Source organism: Uranotaenia lowii, chromosome 3 (genome assembly GCF_029784155.1).
Source record: "Uranotaenia lowii strain MFRU-FL chromosome 3, ASM2978415v1, whole genome shotgun sequence".
Classification (NCBI taxonomy): domain Eukaryota; kingdom Metazoa; phylum Arthropoda; class Insecta; order Diptera; family Culicidae; genus Uranotaenia; species Uranotaenia lowii.
In genome coordinates, this window is record NC_073693.1 from 194,277,862 (window position 1) to 194,300,612 (window position 22,751).

The following is a 22,751-nucleotide window of genomic DNA, read 5'->3' on the forward strand; positions in this document are numbered from 1 at the left end:
TGTGTTCCATGTGCGGAAGGTAAGCACCAAAGGCTTCCGTTTCGTGGATCCGGATTTCGAGCAAAGGAGTTGCTTGAAATTGTCCATTCAGACTTGTGTGGGCCTATGGAGAAACCATCGGTCGGCGGCAGCAAGTATTGGATTACGTTTACTGACGAGGCTAGCAGGATGACTTTCATGTATTGCTTGAAGTCAAAGTCCGACACTTTCGAGGCGTTTCAAGAATTCAAGTCCTTTGTTGAAAATCAAACTGCTAAGAAGATCAAGTGCTTGCGAACTGATAATGGCACTGAGTATTGTGGTAAGCAGTTTCAACATTTTCTGAAGCAGCACGGCATACGGCACGAGACGTCGGTTCCATATAACCCGGAACAGAACGGTCTCTCGGAACGCATGAACCGAACGATAGAGAAGAAAGCGAGGTGCTTATTATCGGATGCAGGGCTCGAAAAGCGTTTTTGGGCCGAGGCAGCATCAACTGCGGTATACCTAGCCAATCGTTCGCCGGTCAAGGGACGACCAGTAACACCGATCGAAGCATTCACCGGTAAGAAACCAGATTTAGCCCATCTTCGAGTGTTTGGCGCCAAGGTGATGGCATACGTTCCAAAATGTAAGAGAAGGAAGTGGGACCGAAAAAATTCCATGCGTTTTAATTGGCTTTGCTGAGTGCTCGAAAGGGTATCGAGTATTCAATCCTGAGAGTGGTCAAATTTTCATCAGCCGAGATATCGTTGTTGTTGACGAGAAGGAAGTGGCGAAATTTCATCCACGTGTGTCGTCTCCAGATGTGGTTTTCGACGACAACAGATTTGGTCGAGAGATGACATTGACCAACGAACCAACGGGAAGCGCTGCTCAAAGTGATCCAGCAGCATCAGTGTGCATCGAACAGGAGCCTAACGCGCTCCCTCCGCACCCATCTCGCGAAGTTATACAACCTAACACGAGGCATAGCGAGAGGGAGCGCAGACGTCCAGGCAAGTTGGCAGATTATGAGGTGACATACAGTGTTCTACCGCAGAACCTTTTCTCTTCGCAGCCAGCCATAAGACGGTCGTCAGCAGTCAGCACTGCGCTCCCGTCACACCTGAAAGAAGAGGACGTTGATTTACAACAGAATTCTGAGTATAGTGACTGGGAGCGCCCAGTCCAAGGCAAGTAACCTTGTACTTTAATTTCGAATAGAAATGTACCGTACGTGAATTGTCCACAGAGTCCCCGAGAACCAGAGAGTTTCGAAGAAGCTCTGGAGAATCCAGAACGAGATCGTTGGGTCGAGGCGATGCAGAGCGAGTATCAGGCGTTATGCGATAACGGGACCTGGGAACTGGTTGACCTCCCTCGTGACCGGAAAGCGTTGAAAAATAAATGGGTTTTCAAGTTGAAGACGAATGCAGATGGATCCATAAACCGATTCAAGGCGCGTTTGGTCATCAAGGGATACTCGCAGATCAAGGGCGTGGACTATAGCGACACATATTCTCCTGTTGTGCGCTATGCAACGGTACGGTACCTCCTGGCATTGGCAGCCAAGCAGAGCCTTGTGGTACACCAAATGGACGCGGTGACGGCGTTCCTGCAGGGAGAGCTGACCGAGGAGGAGATATTTATGGAGCAGCCAAAAGGATTTGAGGACGAAAAAGCACCAACGAAAGTTTGCAAGCTCCGTAAGGCACTGTACGGGCTTAAGCAGGCCAGTCGCGTTTGGAACCAGAAGCTGGACCAAAAGCTTCGGAAGATGGGTTTCAAACGATCCAAATACGACACGTGCGTTTATCATCAGGCCATGAATGGTAAACCTATCATCGTTGCTGTTTATGTGGATGATTTTCTCATCATCTCCAGTGATCTGGCTTTGGTGGAACGCATCAAGCTGCAGTTATGTGCTGACTTCAAGATGAGTGACTTGGGTCCAGTCAAGCAGGTCTTGGGATTGCGTGTCACGAGGTCTGACGGTTTCGTTGCAATTGATCAAGAAAGGTTTATTGACGAGTTGCTTCAAAAGTACAATATGCTGGATTGCAATACGGTGTCCACTCCATTCGACATCAGTCAGCGGCTCACCAAGGAGATGTGTCCCAGAACGGAAGGGGAAAAGAAGAAGATGATGAATGTCCCATATCGAGAACTTGTTGGTGGTCTTCAATTCGTAGCACAATGTACGCGGCCGGACATAAGTTTTGCTGTTAGCCAGGTGAGCAGTTTTTGCAGCAATCCCGGAGAGGCGCATTGGGTGGCAGCAAAGCGGATATTACGATATCTGAAGGGCTCGAAGAAAATGAAGCTCACGTACAGCAGAGACGGTAATCCGGATTGATTAACTGTGATAACAAAAGTGCCATCAGCTTAGCAGAACGAGAAGTCGGGTATTCAGCAAGGAGCAAACATATCGATATCAGACATCACTTTGTTCGGCATCAGTTGGAAATTCAAGCTATCAAATTGGAACACGTTGGATCGAAAAATCAAGCAGCGGATATCCTTACCAAGGCGGTACCTGGTCCGAAGCATGAAGAAGACAAGAAGTTGTTTGGTGTTTTACAAATATCCACTTAAGGGGGGATGTTAGCATAGTAAGCGTTGATTTGTAAAGGCACCAATAAATCATTCCAAGTTTGTACTCTGACCTGCTTAGACGCTCTTTCAATTCTATCACAATGAATTATAGTTTTAATTCAAAAGAATAATTTTTGAAAGAAAAAAATAAATTTTGGAATTGAATAATTTTGAACTTTGATTTTAAACAAATTCTTTGATTCAAAAGACATTTTTCAATTGCATATTTCTTTTGAAACAAAGTAAAATTTCTTTCATCAAAAGAATAAAGTTTTCAACGGGAAAGAATATTTTTTTGAAACAAAAACTTCAAACTTAGAAGATATTTTGGATTGACTGGCAAGAAGAATAGAAAACCGAAAAATCGAATAAAGTTCGGCCGGTCGTTTTAAAAATCAAACCCGTGAATCGGAGTAAGCTATACATAAATAAGCAGGATTCAGGATGCAAAATGGTAAGTGTAAGTCAATCAAAAAGTGAAAATTTAAGTGAATTTAAGATTTTCTAAAAGCGCTTGCATAGTTACAGGACCACAACCGACGGATAGATTTCCAAGTCCCTCGAACATGGTGAAAGCTGCGCAAAGTAACTCCTCCCCAAATCCCGCGGAATAATTATCTTTGGCCCAATCTTCAACGGCAATCACCAGTCGAACCAGCCAGCAGCCGGAGTGACTTCCGGAAGATTAATGGCCGGCCCACGGAGAATGCGAAACTTTGTCAACGATATAAGGGACCCGACTCGATTATAGTGAACCAATGTTTTATGAGTTTGTGAATAATAAAGAATTTAAGATTTAAAACTGTTTCTTTTTACTATTCAAACTCCTAATAGGAACTTCGAAACAACAGGAAAAAATTCTTCCAATTGGAATAAATGGAAAATGGTTCAATGAATAAATGGTTTTAAATCTATATCTTAATTACATTTGAGCAAAAGAAAATAACTTTGAATCAAATGAAACTGGTTTTTGTATCAAAACATTAATATTTTGAATCAAAGATTTTTCAAAAGAAAAATTCTTTGACACAAAAGAAAATGCATTTGAACCAAAGGATTTTTTATTTATCCCAAAATCAAAGGAAAAAATCCTTTGTTTTTGCGGCACTTTCCTTTGAAATAAAAAATGTTTTTCTGCGTGTAATAAACTCTCATCACCAAAACTAAATGTGTTCGGCCGAATTTGACAAAATTTCTAGTTTAGGACACTATTTACCAAATCAATAATTTAAAAAAATAAGCACCAAAATGGTTATAGTGAAACATGTTTATTGAAAAAATTCTTCCTGAAATGTTTTTAAAAACTAATCTTTTTTTATTTCCATATTGTTTTTTTTCAATTTTCAAATCAATTTACAGAATTTTATTGTACAGTTTTTTTTCAATTTTCTAATCAACTCGCCGGATTTTTTTAAATCAAACTTTTTAAATTTTTAAGTCATATTTTTAACAATTGTTTTTAAGTTCTGAATTTTCGTGTTCTTCAACCATAAGCCTTTAACTCCAAATTTTTAATAATAAAACATAATTTCAACCTTCTGTTCTTTCAGGACCCAATATTTTAATCAAAAGAGACAAAATACTCAGAGCTTGTAATTTAAAGCTTAAAAACCTGCGATTGAAAATTTTAAAACTTTTTATTAATATTTTTTATATGAAATCATGTTTTTTGGATCGATCATGATTTTTAAATTAATCTAAAAAGTTTGAAAAATTGTTCTAAGTAGCAACTTTAAAAATAAATTTTAATACGCAGTGTTAACTATCTTTGTATTTGATTTGTGCCTTCAATATTAATAACAAAAGTTTTGAACTCATTATTTTTAATTTTTTTTGTCAGTGTGGTTGAACATGAACTTATTATTTAAGCTTCAAAAATGAAATTTTGATAACTGGAGGATTTTACTTCATGAAAGGTTTTTTGTCTGGCTTATATAACTGGCACTTTTGAAATAATTATAAATATATTCTTCTTTTTATCAAATTAACTTAAACCATCGAATGAATAAATTCTGTTCAAAATTCATTTCTTATTCAATAATCGGTAATTCAAATTTTAAATCGTGATTAAATATTTTTTGTTCAAATTCAAAAATTACAGCGGAATTTCTCACTAAACTTCCAGTTGAAAATGAGGAAAAGAATTAGAAATTTAGATAAATAAAAATTAACAATTATTATCATTTTCCTTACATCTATTCATGGTAAGTTTTGTACAAGATTGGACATTTATTTTAGAATTCAGATTTTTTTAATTTTAAATTTTCTAAGAAATTCTTTTGAAACTAATTTATTTCTTACTTTCTTGACTTATCGAAAATTTGAAACATTCATAGTAATATGTTTCCAAAATTTTGTTTATCAGTATTTTTTTAGTTTGTGTGTTGAACACTCACGGGACGGGTCCTTTGCACGGGCCTGATTTGGTCACATTTTTTGTACTTTTTTCGTTCTACATAGGTCACTTTTTTCGGTCCTCAAAGTCACTATTTGGTCACTTTTTTTCAAATTTTGGTCACTAAAGTCACTACTTTTTCATTGTCAAACCGCTACCAGCCCTGGAAAAGAAATATCATACCGATTCTAGTGGTGTACGTGTAATTAACTACAATACTTTACATAAATATGATTCAGTTGCTGATCTATTTCTCTAGTTTTTATCAGAAGCATGTTTTTCGGATTCTTTCTTAGACTTTTAGTTACAGAAAATTTAAGTGTTGTATTGGTGAATAATGTCTGAAAAACATATTTGAGTTGAATTACGAGGTTTCCAAAACTATAAATTTTTTAAAAATCGGTTGGGAAACAAGAGAGATATAGCGGTTTCTAGGGAGGGTTGTCAAATTGGCAGGACTGTAAGGGAATTTTTCTTGAGCTTTCAGGGTGCGTCCATAAAAAAGCCTCCAAACTTCCAATGTTGTCATTTGCCACTCAAGAGTGGGTAAGGGTTAATATCAATTCTTCATTTTTCTTTTAACCACAATATTTGTTTTATAAAAGTAATAAAATTAAATATGATTCGTTAACGAAATTCAAGTTAACCGTCTACACATGTTTATAACAAAGCCTTATTTTATTACAGCAACGAGTCGAGCGATACATCCATTGAGCAAATACGGTCACGAGAAGGACGTGCCAAACGAGGCGTCTACAATCTGTATTCCATGATCAAGTGTGCCACCGGATGCGATCCCATAATCTACAAAGGTTACGGATGTTACTGCGGATTTCTAGGCTCGGGTCGCACTCTGGACGGGATAGACAAATGTTGTCGGATGCACGACTATTGCTATTCGAATGCTAACTGCCCGATGTTTTTGGAGTATTTCGTGCCGTACTTGTGGAAATGCTATCGCGGACGTCCACTTTGTGGTGAGATAAATTCATTTTTTATCTTTCTATTTATTCTTCTTATTTACTGTTTTCTATAGCCGTTGACCATGGCGAATGGGGTGGCCCCAACTCATGTGCAGCTCGTCTGTGTCATTGCGATTTATCGTTATCAAAGTGCTTAAGAAGGTACCATTGCCCGAGGAAACGAAATGTATGCACCACATCACCGTTGCGATTGTTACAGAACCTCGTGATGGTTTTCTAAACGAACAATAATTATACTAACATAAACATATGTATCTCCTTTCAAACCAAACGTGTCAAAACCAACAAACCACATAAAATAAGAAAATTTAAGTTTAATTTTTTTCATAGATTTCCCAAGTACAAATTGTGATATTGTATATATAATAGCAAATTTGTTTCAATTATGTTTTATTTTATTCATAAACTTATTGCTCTAAGTTATTAAAATGGTTATACTGTATTCCTCAATGAGTTTATGTACTCGATTTTTTATTAGTATAAGTTTATTCCAACAAGCAGAATAACGGAGCATTGCCTCGAGGAGAAACTAGCTCATAATACCCAAACAGACTTTTGATTCGAGAAAACCTTTGATATAAGTTTACGAAAAACGAATATTATGATCAATAAATAAAGATGTTGAATAACAAGTAATGCCAAGCCAAAATAGATTCATAAAATTCTATTCCGAAGGTAATGCTTTATCAGCTGAATGCAAACGACTGAATCTTCAGCACTGTCATGACCAGCATCTGAAAGAAAAAGTAAAAATAGAAAAAACTTCCAGATCAAACAGAAGTGTTGAGATATTTACCGTTTTCCTGAATAATTTTCTTTAAATTCTCTATGCACAGTGTTTTTAGAGCGCGCTTCTTTGGTGGCCCCATCTTGTGAGGATAAAGTACCGACGTGTCCACCACTACGTCATGGATGAGCTTGAGTGCCTTGAAGTCACTCTCCAGGCTGTGCCCGATCAGAATCGTTTCCGAGTTGAACATCGATAAAAGCACCGCTTGTACATTGTAAAGTGTTGTGGTTGTGTTTCTAAGCATTTGTTCGGTTATTCCGGAGAATCTGTTGAGTTAAGGTACGTTGGTATGAAGCATTTAAAACCCCTTTCTAAAAACAATCAAACTTACCTGGTGTTGTAGTCAACAATCATATTTGTCGGTTTTACCAGCGCATCGTAAACAGTTTTTTCGTTTATATCTACAACGGTAACCCGCGTTAGTTCAAGTCCACCTGTAGTGTAACACATTTCACAATCCAATGCAAAAATATCCTTTTTGGAAGGCACATATTCCTCGGGAGGGTCAATCGTTTTGACAAAGCCTGTCAAATTGTCATAGTCCAAGAAACTGGAAACGTGGTAATTTGCATACATGCATCCAGCCGATCCGGCAGGCTGTTGGCAGCAATTATGCAGATTATCCGCGAATCCACGTCTATAGCAAGTGCTTTTAGCATGATAGTTGCATGTGTCGACGGCTGATTCTTCGTAAGTTTCTAGATTGAACACTTTGGAGCACCTGGAACAGTAGCGTTCTTCCTCATTTGGTGGTCTCGATGGTTTGGGTGTATGTATTTTGGCTTTTCCGGGTACATCGGTAGCCCGAGGAAAGCCGTTTGCCTGGAGTTGCTCTTCGGTTAGGATGCATTCGTAAATCATTTTGTAAGCATCCGTGGACGAAGCATTGTCGATAGTATAAGTTGATTTGGCTTCCGTTTTTCTGCAATAAAAAAGCATGCTTAAAAAGGGGCTGAACTAATTAGTATTCTCACATATAACTCACATTTTCTTGTTAACACTCCATGAGATATTATGCCCCATTTTACCCGCAAGAATGACATCGTGTGAAATTGTTTTTAACCTGTTTCATTAATAAAGAAGCAGAAATAATAAAAAAGAATAAAAGGAAACAAAAATGTTATCTTACTTATCAGTCGTTTCACTTCCTGCATCTACCGCTTCCTTACGCAATTTATTTATTGTTAATAGAGCGCTGCTTTTGTATATCATTGGTGTACTACACTTTTTCATAACTGCCAATTCTTCTGTTTGTGCTCGATCCCATGCATCTTCACTTGAAGGATATATATTAAGACAATGCTTGATCATTAGATTGTAGTATTGCATGCGAATGTTGTAGGAGATTTTAGTGGAGTTTGATTCCAACACCGGTGGAGGAGGTTTTGCAGGAACAACTGGAGCTGCAGTCTTTGTTGCAACGGATGAAGCCACAGGTACTGTGTGTGCAACCCGAGACGCACCTTTGGGTGCCGTTTGAGCTGGTGTGCCGATACTTTTCAGTTTTCTGAGATGATCAATTTTTTCTTTCGCCTTTTGGAAAGCTAACACGTTGACAGCTGGTGTGAAACGACCTGGAGTAAATTGAAAATATTATTTTTATATTTAAGAAACAAAAACGGCATTATTACTTCGTGGAGTCGACATCGTAGTTTCGGGAGATTTGCTGTAAAAACTGCTTGTGCTGATCGGGGATACCGGAGATGATTTCTCCGTTGCTGGAGAGACATTTGTCGGGCTTAAAACTGGAGACCGCGGTGACCCATTGCTTAGCCTGGGGGTCACTGGTTTGGCCATTGCTTTTTTGGTCTCTTCTTCAATGTGAGATTTGGCTTCCTCTTCCACTCGAAGTTTGGCTGCCAGTTCTTCCTGCTGCTTTCGTATTAACTCTTGACGAAGGTATACGGACTAGAAAGAAATTGATATGGATAATAATTTGTACTACAGTTTAATCTATTTAAAAACATCGGAAGTAGCCGAGTATATTTTTATCCGACTTCCGATAGAATTTCCTAATGAAACCTACCTTCATAGCATTTTGAACATGATTAACTTTCTTAACTCCAGGTGCAACAGTCGGAGAAGCGCTCGCCGGTTTGGAGGCATTATCATGGGCCACACGTTGCTTTTTCTTAGCGTTTTCATCGTAGTACTGTTCGGCAAACATATCGATAAGTTCCACATCAGTCGAAGTAGATCCTCCACTCTTGTGGGATGATTTTTTCTTGTTCGAATCATTTGGTTTAGACTTTTCTGACGCCGTGGTCGGAGGTTCCGATTCAAACTCTTCGAAAATTAACTTACATTGCTTCATAACTTCGTCTTCGTCGCTATCAATGTCTATATCACTCGGTGGGTTATCTAACAGTTCTCGGTAGATTTCGTCAGCAAGATCAAGTTTAGATTTGGAAGCTGATGTAGATGCGGACGATGATGATGATTTTTGAGTACTGGATTTACAACTAGAGGGTTTATTTGAAGATGATGATTTTTTGACGCTATTGGAACTGGAAGATGATTTTGAAGAACTTTTACTGGAACTTTGCGATGATTTGTGACGATCTTTATCTGATGATCTGCTATGCTCCTTGTTGGATTTTTCGGACGTTCTTTCTTTGTCTTTAGAACTTTCTTTGTGTCGAGATTTACTCCGATCTTTATCGCTACGTTCTTTTTCTTTGCTGGACTTAGATGGAGGTCTTTCTTCTTTCTGAGAAGATGAACGTGATTTTTCTTTACTGCTGCTAGAACTTGATTTTCGTTCGGATTCCTTTCTATTGCTTTTATCTTTATGATGATCTTTGACATCTTTACTACTACTTTTACTACTACTTCTACTGCTACTGCTGCTGCTCAGATTTTTGTGCTTACTACTGCTCTCCGAGGTTGTTTTCCGAGTATTACTGGAACTACTTGCTCTTTCCGAATCTTTCTTTGATTTTGCCTGTAGATCTGTACTTGAAGCAGGCTTTGTAGAATTATTAGTTTTGATTTCCGGAACATTAGCCTCAGTTTTAGAACCATCTTCTTTAGGAACGATGTTACTTTGCTCTTTGGGTCCATTTTTATGGCCATTCGAGGTAATTTCAGCCAATTCATCGAACAGTGGGTCGGCTTTCGTTAGATCTGGGGGTGGTTCTTCAATTTTGTTTTCTAATTGTACAGGATCAGAAGCTTGTTTATCTGTCGAAACCGTAATGTCCTCACCGGAAACTATCGGCACCGTTGGCTTAGTGCTTGGAGTATATTTCGGTGCCAATATTGTAGGCATAGGGATGTATTCCAGTTTTGGTTTTTTCTTCGCCGGGCCATCAGAAACTACCGGAGCTGGATTATTTTGATTGAGTAGACTTTTTGGAGTTGCACTATAGGTTGCAGCTGCAGGTGCAATTGATTCTACCAATGAAAATATCATAGTACAAGCATTAATATACCAGAGAATGTGATGGTTACTTACCCGGTTTTGTATGCCGGAAATGGCAAAAGGGCCTGGTACACAAATCCTTTTCGAAAAAGGGGCAATTAATGGACCGGAACAATCCGGTTGCGGGGAGCATTGTTATAGTTTACACCTTCACGCGGTCTTTTTTGTTCAATCAACAAATACACAACTGCTAACAAAGTGAACATTCACCAAATAATCAAAACCTGCATATCTTTACTTAAATATAATATTAAAGCCTAAAATCAAAACGAAACTGGTCTTTTCACGAAAGCTGAAAGCAAATCGAGCGAATCTTTGACACCGACCAGAGGTGCCAGGTGGTTTTGTCGATGAAAAAAATCAGGAATTTTCAGGACACCACTAAATTGACGGAGATATATCATGCAGCTGCTAAGATTGCATAACTAAAGGCAAAATACAGGTACCTCAGACGCCTCAAATTATGCAACTGGAGCTAGAAGAATCTTGATTGGCTTGCTTATATGAAAAAAAACCATTTAAATATAATTTTAACAAAATATTTTCAGTGAATTAACTTTCATTACAGATTTGATTGATGTTCTCACTATTTAACTACATTTAAATACAGTTGTAATTTGAAAGTTTTTGTAAATTAGAAGAAATCAGGATATTTTGAAGACATTTTTCCAAAATCAGTACAAATCCTGAAAAATCAAGACACCTCGCACCTCTGACACCAACAAAATTTGACGTCTCTTTGATGCCCTATAAGAAACAAATATATTTTTTCGAGCTACAAAGTAGTACTTAAAGATATTCAATTTTATATACTAATAAATTTTATTCAACAGTTGAATAACATATTGAGTGCTAGCTACACGTATTATTCGAACGTGAAGCATCTTTGAATTAACATATTGAATAATGATTCCATAGATTATAACTGCTATAACTCCATTGGAATCGCTGTTTGAGGAGCTGTTTGGCTCATTTAACATCACCACATATCAAAACTTGATCCATGTTTTTTTAATTTAATTTTCTTCGGATATTCATTTGAAAATCTAAATTCGAGCACTTAGGGCATCTGTATTCGTGGTCTATTCTTGGGTCTAATTTATACAAGAATTGAACCAAAGAAATAAGACCCGATCCAATGAAAATACTGGCAACTGCACTCGTGTTCCATTAACTGCCAAACGATTTAGAACTGCGTCAAATTGGATCCAAATCTCATCAGTTTTGGATCAATCCTTATACCAGCTCTAAAAAAAGTTGAGTTGAAACTGGTATAATAGGTCACCAGTGCGGTTGCTCGGGTCGGAATTTGGGTCTAAACCGACTGTTTGGACCACGGATACAGGTGCTCTTAGTTTTCCGGCAGCCCCAAACCGAAAATCATTCACTGAACAGAACTAATGTCCAGATACTTTTTGCTCTCGCGCTTAAAGATCTCTCTAAATTTGAAATACCCAGAGCCCGCCTACCTTTTACTCAGACGTCGCCACATGTATGAAGCAGCCGACGGCTGATCTTAATGAACTCAGATATCAGCGGAAAAATTACTCAGATGTCAGAAAATTCAGCACTCAGAGAACTCGAGTGCTTGAAGGCGACAACTGAGTAAACGTTGATCAGTTTGTGCGAGGTGGTCAGACTTGGTTTGTTTTTCTGCGGCAAAACTCAAGGAATATTTAAATAAGATAGTGTCGAGAGCCATATTGGATTTTTTTTGTGACGTCACAAAAACGATTGTATCGAAAATTTATGTGAGAATGGTAGGAATTTCAAAGAAAAACACGTTTTAGAACGAAAACGTTGATCAGTTTGTGCGAGGTGGTCAGACTTGGTTTGTTTTTCTGCGGCAAAACTCAAGGAATATTTAAATAAGATAGTGTCGAGAGCCATATTGGATTTTTTTTGTGACGTCACAAAAACGATTGTATCGAAAATTTATGTGAGAATGGTAGGAATTTCAAAGAAAAACACGTTTTAGAACGAAATCGAATTCCAATTTCATTTTGATTTTGTTGTAACCCGAATACGAAAATACTGTTACCAAACAGTAAGTATAATAGTTATACAACTGTTTGGGACAGCGTAAAAAAACTTTAAAAAAACGATAACCGACATCGTAAAAAACATTCCACTAATTGTGAATTCCAAAACGACGGTTTGTTGAATATGGCGTTAAGTTATGTTACTGTTTAAAACTATAAAAACACTTATATGGAAGAACTGTTTTACAAACAGTTGAGATAACATTCAAAAACCGCTCATGGAAAACATATTCTGGCCATCAAACTGTTTTTGTTACAGTTATTTTAAAAGTTCTCTTGTAACTGAACATTTACAGCTATAGTTGTGGAACGATTCAATATGACGTTCTTCCATCGTTATGCGTACCGTATTCCGAAAAGTACAGAAAGGAGATTGCACACACACATCTTTGGGAAAAATAAAAAAACACCGATTTTAAAATTTTATAAATATTTATTTTATTCACTTCATGCTTATCACTTATTCACTACACGCAACATATTAATATTCATAATTACCATCAACCAATACCGGGTGTGCGTGTTAAAACAGAGGTCGAACGAAACGGGATCCTCCTGGAGCGGCGGGTGCCAATTTAGGACCAGCCAATACCCTTCCGACTGGCGGATTGAATCAGCATTAGATCCTCGGGTCTCATTTTCGTCCGACACACGGGCGTTCCGCTGGCGTAACTGCTGGATAAAGAACCCGAATAGCAAAGACCATGATAAAAATATAAAAAAACAATGGTTTCTAATTTAACAATAAATTTCAACGTGGAATCATCTTTTTAATCCATGGGTATGGATTGTGAAATCTCTATATTATTCGTAGTAACCGTGAAGTATAAAGTTGATTCATTATTCAAAACCAAAACATGTTCAAACTGTATAATAACCATAACTTTCAAAGTAGTTTTACGTATTAACAATCTTTAGTGTAGGCGAATATTTCAAAACAATAAAATATGTTTACAGAATGGTCGGAAGTAGTGAAATCGGTAAAGTTTTTGAACACTTTGGGCCGTCGATTACGGTAGTACTGGCGCTGAGTGGTGAGTTTTTTTTTATTCTGACTAATTGTGCATTTTATTCTACAGGTGAGGCATTTCGTCTAACAGCCAGGTCTAGAAGAAATCACCGTTCATAGAAAAAGATCCAATTGGCGGGGAAAAGGAGTGTCGGAATTGCAGTTTTTTCGTTCTACCTTGAGGATAATCACTGATCCGCTTCCGACGGCAGGTCGGCGGCCACCACGGATTGGGGAGCCTCGGCGGCTTTGTGCCGCCTCACCCCCTGCATACTCGATGTTTACAGCAACGCCGCAAAATTTAAAAGAAAATACGAAGATAATCTAAACAGTCACCACTCGGTGAGCTGAATTTATGTCAAATGGCTTTATGCCAAATGTCATTCTCCCTTCTGAATGATATAAGCCTCGAGAGCCCAGAGAGACACCTCTAGACAACGGGAAGTTGAAATTGATTCGATCTCGGAAGCGATAAAATTCGTCAGTCCCATCGTTTCGTGCACTGTGTCTGGTATGTTTTAATTAAAAACAAACAGAAGTCTTTAGGTACAACCTGTTTGGGATCCGATGGAACGATGAATTTAAAAATATTAATGGCGGCAGCAATTAGGGATTTTATTAGTTTAGGACTGACATCGTAATGCATTGAAACACTGTTTTAACTGTTGAGAAACAAAAAATGCATATATTTATAAATTTTATTTTTTCATTAGTTAACAATTATCATCTAATCAATAATCAATTTAAAAACGATTTTACAAAAACATATGTTTCCTGCGGATTCTATTTTAATGTATTTCGTGATACAATCATTCACTTTTAATAAATGGATTTCCTCGGATGATGATGTTTCAATTAATAATCCATTTTCGGATACACTAGCATTGTGAATTTTGTAAAGAAAATAATATTCGTCGTTGTTTTTTAATATTCTGATTATCTCACCAATAAATGTTTCGTTGACATTTGAAAAAAAAGAATCGTTCACAGAAAAGCTATCTACATAAGGTACTGGTTTGAATGTAAAGCCATTTTTAGTTAAATATGAAATTTCAAATATATCAGAGGATGGATCGAAGTAAGCACATATATTTTTTGGGAGATCCGAAAGGTGAATTTGGAATTCTTTCTGTTTAGGCTTTGATCGCTTGTTCAGGGTTTCACAAAAATTTCGTATTTCCGTTGACAATTTTGTCTTCAATTTATTGTCAAACCTTACGCGAGATAAATCGTATCGATTGGCCATTTGTAATATCGGTTGGTTTGGACCCATTACACATTTTTTTAGTACTCCGTTTATGTCTTCGAAGGGGAACAACGATGTTGTCCATAAAGGACCAAAATTCCTGCAGCAATCCGCCAAATGTCTCAGAAGATGTACATTATACGTCATCTCTTCTAAAGAGTATAACGTTTCGAACTGTTTGGTAAATCGTTCCATTCGATCATGGCATGTTTCTATTATTTCTGGCGTAAGCTCATTCAGCAAGTCTGATATCGTTGTAACAAGAAGGCGATAGTGTTTATAATAAATTGCTGGTAGATGAGGTTCGAGAATTGGCGAGCTTAAATGCAGTAGCCACTGCAGCCACTCATTTGCCTTCCAATTAGTTCTGTCGGTGACTTTCCTAAACGCCCTAGATACTTCAGAAAATCTTGCTACACATAACAGGGACTTGTCGATCATTGGAATGCATTTTTTAATGTAGCTTGGAGAAGACGGTTTTTCAAACCATATTCTAGATAGCTGTTTAGTTACACCCAGGAGGACACAATGCATGTAATCAACAGGACATTGTTTTACAATGTCAAAGGAGGGCAACAGGATTAAGGGTGAGACACCCTTTACTCCGCGAATTGTACTCTGTTTTTTTCTGACAATATCCATCGCTAGCAAGGTGTCGTCGAACGTTCGAGGGGGTACATCTTCTATGTACCCGTACTTAACCTGTCCCGTCGACGACATGTTCCCTGGGTGGTGACAAAAACTACAGCCGTCATACCCATTAAACTGCTTGAACTTCTGCACCTTACATCTGGCTTTGGTATCCGTGCAGCAAGCCACTGTTTTTACAATCACTGGGGAAGAAAGCCCAATATCTAATCCTGTTGAGCTGAGCTGAGCCAATTGCTTCAGGAAAGGGACGAGGAAGGTATCCACATCTGGTTCTCTAGAAGAAAGCCACAAGCCACCAACTAAAGCATTCTGACGCAAGAAACGCAGGTGAGGCGGTAAATCATTAACGATAGCGAGGATCGGCCAAAAAGATCGTTTTATATTACTATTGAATAGTTTCACTCCATCTGTGTTAAAACACAGAGATATTTCGCTTTCAGAAACATTGGTTCTCACAACAGCTGCATTTGTGATGTCCGCTATTTTGGTATGTCTTGACATTTTGTTTTTATATTCAGTTATATGATCCCAATGATTCTTTAAAATACTTCGAAGAGCTGAGGCAATTTCAAAAATAATGAAGAATTCATTGAGCTCAATTCCACTTTGGCATTGATGGCAGCATCGTTTTTCAATGCCTATTGTGTTGATAACAGGTACATGAAACAATAATGTAGGAGTTAGAATAAATAAACAAAAGTAAAAGTAAGAAAAGTCACGTTTTACCAAAAACACTTACCTAAATAAATTCCACATTTACTGCAAATGTGATGCCGTACATATGAAGGGTTATTAAAAAAATTCAAGAAAGTTCTGCCACATTCAGGAACACATTTTGCTTTTAAAATTAAATTAACCATCCGCAAGATATCCTCGAGAGCAACAATGCTAAGATTGTGTCTTAAAAAAATATGTAATACCATCATCATGGCTTCGAATTTATTATCTTCCAAGATCGGCGATCCGTTGTTATCAGCATTGAATAATATCTAAAAAAGAAAAGGATTAATTAATTGGAATTCAATAGGAATCGTTTGAAAAATAATGTTATACTCCTTACATCTGAATCGATTTGGGGAAAAAAGTACCCGCCTAATAATTCCTCATCCATTTCAAAATCGTGCAGCCGAGATATGGCTTCGTCCTCTTCGGAATCCGTGTCACTGAAACACATTGTCTGAAATTTTTCAAGATGTTTCCAATTAGGTATATGCATAATCATTTGAAAAAAAAATCCTTACATGCATTTCAGGTCTGATCGGGTTTTCACCTTTTTTTTCTGTTTTATCACCAATAACCATTGAAGTATCCGTCGAAATACGTCTGTGTTGATTTGCAGGAAAGCTTTCCAAAGTTTGATCAGGTTGCCCTGAGTTGTTCGGAATCGGAACCCGCTGAAATTAATCGAAGTGTTTAAAACTTTAAAATGATAATCTGTCTTGCGTTTTAAAGATTACCTTGAGATATTTTCGGGCATACGGAACCTCCATATTTCGGGTAAATAACGAACTCATTCTTGAATTTCTCATTTTTCCTCAACTTGATTTTTCAAATTTCGTTATGAAATATATCTTCGCTCGAAAATTCGAATTACATACCGTAATTTCAATGAATGAATTAAATTAAATCTTCGGGAACCGAAATCACCCTAGACGTACACAATTAAATGATAATGTCAATAGAATGGTTTATCAAAACCTATCATACAACGATATAATTTATAGTTTATTCACAATATTTTACCTTATTTCACAATTTTTCTTCGTGTTCAAGTAATCCAATTTATAGTGTTTTACAATAAGCGTGTGCGGTTTGTTTATCGGTAAATTTATCGTTGCCAAGCTGAAGTGAAAATTTCTTGCTTTCTTTTAGATTTGTCGGAAAAAAGTGAAAATTTAGTTGACGCTGTCTAACACTAACCGAAAAAAAAATGTCTCAAAAGCGTACATACACTAGAGACAATGGTAAGTATGATTATTTTGAAATCATGTATTTAAATAAATGCTTAATTCATTTCTTTTTCAGTGGCTCTAACCTCGAAACAATTGATCCCGGGAGGAGGCGCGGAAGATTTGGATAACGCTGTAAGTAGTTTTGAAAATAGTAGTTAGTAACAAAAAAAAAAAATTGCACGGCAGAAAGGGTTGAACAAAACAGATCCGGTGGCAGTCATGTACTTAGTCGGAAGGGCAACTGTCATCGCTAGTTCACACCCAACATTGAGCACCGGTGCCCGGATCGGAACGCATCACGGGTTGAACGGACCGAAATCCATTTTGGTCCGTTTTTTCGATCCGGGTGGCGATGAATATTATTGCAGATTCTTTTTTGAACGAGATTTATATTTGAAAATCTGATACTATTAGTTTTTTTTTTGAAAAGTTATCGGCAAAAGAATAAAAATGGGATTTGAAAATTACTCTTCAAATTTCAGAAGCGTTTTCCTGGGCTCGGTGCTTCTGTTTCATTCGATGTAATGAAACCTCACGCGAGATATCAAACCCTTTAATAGAAACTTTTTAAATGTTAGTCTAGCGAATTATGATACAAGAATGGTAATAAAGGGTAATTAAAGGGTTTGATATCTCACGCGAGATATCAAACCCTTTAATAGAAACTTTTTTATTATTAGTCTAGCGAATTATGATACAAGAATAATAATAAAAATTTCAATTGTTTTATCAGTTATAAGGCACTTAAAGGTGAGTATCATGAATTCGCAAGTTCATTCGTCCTAAGTATTTCTGTTTTTTTTTTGTTTTAGAAACCCACACTAGCCACAGGAACTAGTGATTTCTTATGACTATATGTGACTCTCAGGGAAACCCATATCCTGTGTTCCTTACCGCCTATTTGTGTACCCGTTCCTGCCCTGAGAAGACGAATGAGAATGGAAGTGATCATCGTTCCTACTGATTATCAAAAATATCGCGTTGTGAATGTGATCGTAGAGTACATTTTTTTTTCCTAAGATAAGTTATTTTCTTTGCAGGAAAAAACTGGCCACACGAATGACTTCTGATGAAATTGTACTCATTTGTTGCTATCTGGAACCGTCCCATAAACCAAACCTTCAAAATTTCAAGGGCTGGATCGCTAAAATTAATGAAGTTCTACGCAGCAGGAGATAATTTAAATTAATTCTTTTTCAGTTCTTCTAATAAATTTGTTTACCACCCACCTTCAGCCCTTCAGCTACTGCTTGGTCGTATTAGATGGAATGCTCAAAGTAATCAGCAGTAGTCTTATTTTTATTTTATTATTTTTTTAATTTTATTTTATCGCAAACTTGTGTGGAATAACTTCATGCATGGTCATCATCAGCAGCATACAGCAGCCGGTTCCAATAAAGTGTTTTGTCATATCTTTGACGATGCGTTCGTTGCCTGTCAGCGTGCTGAAAAGTAAGATAGAAAATGTGTTTAAGCTTGCAAATAAATTTAACGACTACAAGAAAAACTTACCATTAATAAATTACAATTTCATTTCACTTAAGTAAAATTAAAAACTGCAATCAAAAACTGATGGAATGAATGAATGTGTTCATTTTGTTTTCACAATGCCGTTTTTCTATTTTTCATCAGATGTTCTTTTGAAAACTGAAAGAATTTCATAAGACCCTTATGAAAAACAATTCTGCACTCTAAAAATCGGTTCATGAGACACATATCATGGAAATTATAATAAGAATTTGCCTGATTGATATATCAGAAACCAATTTTTTTTAAATAGATTTAATTTGAGTTGGACTATCAATGTGTACCAATTAAAAATGAGTTATGAATTTTATTCCCCAGCTTTCATTGGCCTTAACAACAAGGAACCTAATTGGCTTCAGCAACACTGGGCACACTTTTGTTAATGTGTCAGAAGCCAGCTGTTCAAAGAAGTTTCGTTCATCGCAAGGAGTGGATCCTCTAGACTTAAGCCTAGATTCTGAAATGTTTTCTCAAGAGAATACCGAACCGCCTATGGTGGTTATTCATAATACACCAAAAACACCACCAGTTATGGCTTCTTCTAATATAACAATTGAGTACCTCGACGACTCGCAACTAGGTTCATTATCTCAAAATGCGAAGCCACATAAGGGACATTCAGAAGGTGTTTGCTCAGATTCTGATGAGGATGTCATTATCGGTAATGAAACTGAAAAACTAAGGAAAAAACTTCAAAAAACTAACGATACAAATAGAATGTTGAAAAGAAAATGCGAGGCTCTTCAAAAGGAAGTGGCTACTCTTCGAGATTTGGTGGTCGAAGCAGCCAAAAGGGAGCGAAGTCGTGTCGGGCACGAAAAATCTGTAGGTTTATCTTTGGGGTAAAAAAAATCTTCAATAATAACATTTGAATTCTTCCAGGTATTTACAGAAGATGTGGAGCTAGACATTTCTGTGGCTCAAATACAGAAAATAAATGCTGCGTCACCAAAGCACATTGGGCAGTTTGTGCAAAACTTGGTGTTGCACCTGTACGGTCCAGAAGAACTGAGATCTAGAACGGTTACTGCAAAAAACACCATAACTAAAAAAGATAAAACTCTGAAGCCAATTTCTCCATCTAAGATGGATTTTATATATAGTAAGTCTATAAAAAACTTGAATTGGGTTGAATGTATAACTGTTGTTTCCTTTTTTCAGAAAAGGCCCTCGAGAGAGCTGCACTTGATGTGGGAACGACAAATTTTTCCGAGCAGCAGCTAATGGCCAATAAGACATTAGTTAATCGAGCCATTGCTGAGAAAATTTCGAATTTAAGAAAGGCGTATAAACTTTCAATGGCTAAAACGTTGAGCACTGCCAATTAATTTTATATTTCAAATATTTGAACTTTTTTTTATAACTGACATTTATTTGCTTTGAAGTTAAAGCTTTGATTATCATAACCGATGTTCATAAAAGCATTCGGTTTCGTTTATGTTTTTTTTAAAAGTTGTTTTGCATTTTAATGAAATAAAAAAATGAATAATAGTACACAAATTATTTCTTGATTAAATGCTTGGAAGAAATTCCTGTTCTGATCACATTTGGTATCTGCCCTAGAACTTTCAGAGAAAAAAAAAATGAAAATTGTTTTGACCGATGAAGCATCTATAAAGGTAAGATTACGACTCCCCCTATGTAACATACTATATTTTGTTTTACCCCCATGAAAAATAATTTGTAATATTTTGTAATACAATCAAAGTTGCTAAAAAGCTTGGTTAAAAATAATTTATTCTTCATGATGTGATCATATTCTAGCATATTTTTAATGGTTTTTTTTACAAAAGAAAATTTTCTACGGTACTTTTATAACCAATCAGTAAACGCATTGAAAAACAAGCAATCCTAAACTAAAACCTAAAACCGAAAACTAAAACCTTAAGTTTATTGTAGTTTATAATGAAATATTGCTTCGTTTCCATCCATAAAAATTGATTTATTCATAGTAAACCATGAAATTGTATGGTTAAAACAATATTCATGAACCATCAATTAACCTTGATTTCTATATTCTAAAAAACGATGAAAATCAATGAATATTCATGGTTTTATAATGAAAAACTGGAAGCTGTTATGACCATGAACTTTATATTTTTGAGCTTTCCAATGTATGGAGAATCGCCATTTTTTTCATGGTCACGCTGCATAACAATACCCCTTTTTCATGGTTATTTTGGCCAAAACGATGAAACGTATGGTCGAAAACTATGAATTCCAATGTGCATTCACGGTATTGAGGACGATAATAATCATTGTGTAAACAATACAATTCATAGTCTGTGAATATGGAATTCATAGTTTTTTCACGGTGCAATTCTATTCGGGAAGTCAGGGCGGCTTCTCTCGGACGCAACTGCTCCTCCAGAGAATTTGTTTCTGAAATAAAGAAAACCCTTTTTTTTTTTTCAAATTTGTCAATGTTAATTTATGTAATGAAATTTACCTGCTATGAACATAGAAATCGTCTTATTTCCTGTTTATCTTCCTAAGATTCTCAATTGCGGTTGCGGATTGTCGGTAGTCGAACCACAATCGGGAGAACTTGTTGGCGCAGTTACGGGAGTTCGATTTGGATTGAACTGGAACGCGGAAAACGTTTGTTGTCAATTTTTGTTTGTGTTGTCGGCAGTGATGCCGACTAGACTGTTTTCAAAACTGTGGCAATATGAAATTAAAATGTGAAATTAACTCAAAATTCAATAGGTGGTATGAATAAGAAAATAGACATTGCTTCGATACCTTTTACTTAGCTCGAACTTTAAAATGGCAAAATTTGAAAGCATTTGCTCAACTTGATATGAAAAAGCAGAGTATAGCCAATTACTTTCAACCAGCTCCGGATTAAAAATATGCATGCAATTCAAAGTGCTTTAAAATAGCAAAAGCAATTACAGAGCTTTATTCATATCAGCCAATGTGTCCTACACCATGCAGTTAAGTAAATTTGTATTCATTATTTTCAAGACTTGTTGTAGACAGCATGAGTATTAAGTCCTGAATAGAATATTGTTATCGATTCAATGATCTTAGTTTTGTTTTTCTATACTGCACTCAGAGGAAATCTTATTATAAATTTCATAAGATACATCTTATGAACCACTTTTTTGCGTCCAAACTAATTCTTCATAAGAGTCTTATGAAATTCTTTCAATATTCATACGAAGTTCTTATGAAAAATAGAAGAAGCGGCATTGCGAAAAAATAATGAACACATTCATTCCATCAGTCATTTTCTCGTCGTTGTACCAAGCGCTAACCAGTTGAGGAGCCATCAGTTTTTTTTTTTTCAAAGTTGAAAGTGATTTTGTTATTCTACATGGTAAGTTTATTTTTTTGTGAACGTTCAAATTATTTGTTAACGTAAACACATATTTTTATGTTTACTTTTCAGCATGTTGACCGGCGAAAAGGATAAGTTCAATTGACCGGGTGCGGCAGAATGACTGTTGGAACCGTGCTTTGATGTACTGCGCTTATGGTGATCATGATGGTATTGTAAACAAACAACAAATTACCCACGAAAATAAACTGATTGTTTTTAACATCAATTATCTTGATATTTTCTCTTCAAGCGAACAATTTTCTGTTCCCATAAGACCCTCTTATGAAAAGCAACAACCTCTCATTGAAGCAGGTGTTCATCTGAAGAATTCATTCGCTTCATAAGACAATCTTATGAATTTCATAGATTTTTCTTATGGCGCCACTTCATAAGAGAATCTTATGGTATATATAATAGTATTTTTCTGAGTGTGCAGTTGCGTTTATTTTTTGTTCATATATCTAACAAATAGACGATTGATTCGTATACATGAACCGATAAATAAATAAATAGTTATAGGATATTTTCATAAACCTGTGCTGAGTTTTTGTTTTTCAAACCATCTGGCATCTCTGATACGGGTTTCGGTTATTGTTGACAGAAGACATGAACGCTATGCGTTATGGTTCGAGAACAGTTTTACGGTTATTGATAAATTTGAAAAAAATCGTTTGAACCATTCATTCACCTTTTCAGATACCATATCATTTATTCATATGAACGTTAGTTTTTCGTTTTTATCGTTGTCGAAGTAAAGTTTAAAGTAATAGCTACGTTCACATAGATAATCACTTTTTCTGGAGCCGTAGATGTATCGTAATGACTATTTAAGATATCGTTTTTTA

The 22,751-nt window shown here is 36.5% G+C and overlaps 4 protein-coding genes across 5 annotated transcripts in view; 2 read left to right on the forward strand and 2 right to left on the reverse strand.

Moving 5' to 3' along the window:
• The window catches only part of LOC129758142 (uncharacterized), a 41,799-nt gene extending 34,843 nt beyond the window's left edge, over nucleotides 1–6,956 (forward strand). Inside the window, exons 4-5 of one of the 2 annotated variants that reach the window (XM_055755607.1) lie at nucleotides 5,642–5,931; nucleotides 5,991–6,955. In XM_055755607.1, coding sequence (XP_055611582.1) covers nucleotides 5,642–5,931; nucleotides 5,991–6,157 — 457 coding nt within the window. In that variant the 3' untranslated portion in view covers nucleotides 6,158–6,955. Of the gene's footprint in view, nucleotides 1–5,641; nucleotides 5,932–5,990 lie in introns of both variants that reach the window. The other variant, XM_055755608.1, reaches the window with a different exon arrangement.
• Nucleotides 6,319–10,470, reverse strand: LOC129758140 (RNA exonuclease 1 homolog). Its single transcript, XM_055755605.1, has 8 exons — nucleotides 10,185–10,470; nucleotides 8,754–10,123; nucleotides 8,359–8,635; nucleotides 7,857–8,301; nucleotides 7,713–7,790; nucleotides 7,059–7,649; nucleotides 6,734–6,993; nucleotides 6,319–6,671 (listed from the first exon to the last, which is right to left on the reverse strand). The coding sequence occupies exons 1-8, from the start codon at nucleotides 10,282–10,284 to the stop codon at nucleotides 6,592–6,594; spliced, it is 3,201 nt and encodes a 1,066-aa protein (XP_055611580.1). The 5' UTR covers nucleotides 10,285–10,470; the 3' UTR covers nucleotides 6,319–6,591.
• A 2,526-nt stretch (nucleotides 10,471–12,996) lies between these two features.
• On the forward strand, nucleotides 12,997–20,899 carry LOC129758147 (uncharacterized). The gene is made up of 5 exons (XM_055755612.1): nucleotides 12,997–13,208; nucleotides 13,273–17,063; nucleotides 17,125–17,183; nucleotides 19,461–19,680; nucleotides 19,740–20,899. Exons 2-5 carry the CDS (start codon nucleotides 17,030–17,032, stop codon nucleotides 19,904–19,906), a joined length of 480 nt encoding a protein of 159 aa, XP_055611587.1. The 5' UTR covers nucleotides 12,997–13,208; nucleotides 13,273–17,029; the 3' UTR covers nucleotides 19,907–20,899.
• Nucleotides 15,822–18,521, reverse strand: LOC129758144 (uncharacterized). Its single transcript, XM_055755610.1, has 4 exons — nucleotides 16,557–18,521; nucleotides 16,341–16,493; nucleotides 16,160–16,276; nucleotides 15,822–16,088 (listed from the first exon to the last, which is right to left on the reverse strand). The coding sequence occupies exons 1-4, from the start codon at nucleotides 16,626–16,628 to the stop codon at nucleotides 15,822–15,824; spliced, it is 609 nt and encodes a 202-aa protein (XP_055611585.1). The 5' UTR covers nucleotides 16,629–18,521.
• Nucleotides 20,900–22,751: the final 1,852 nt, after the last annotated feature.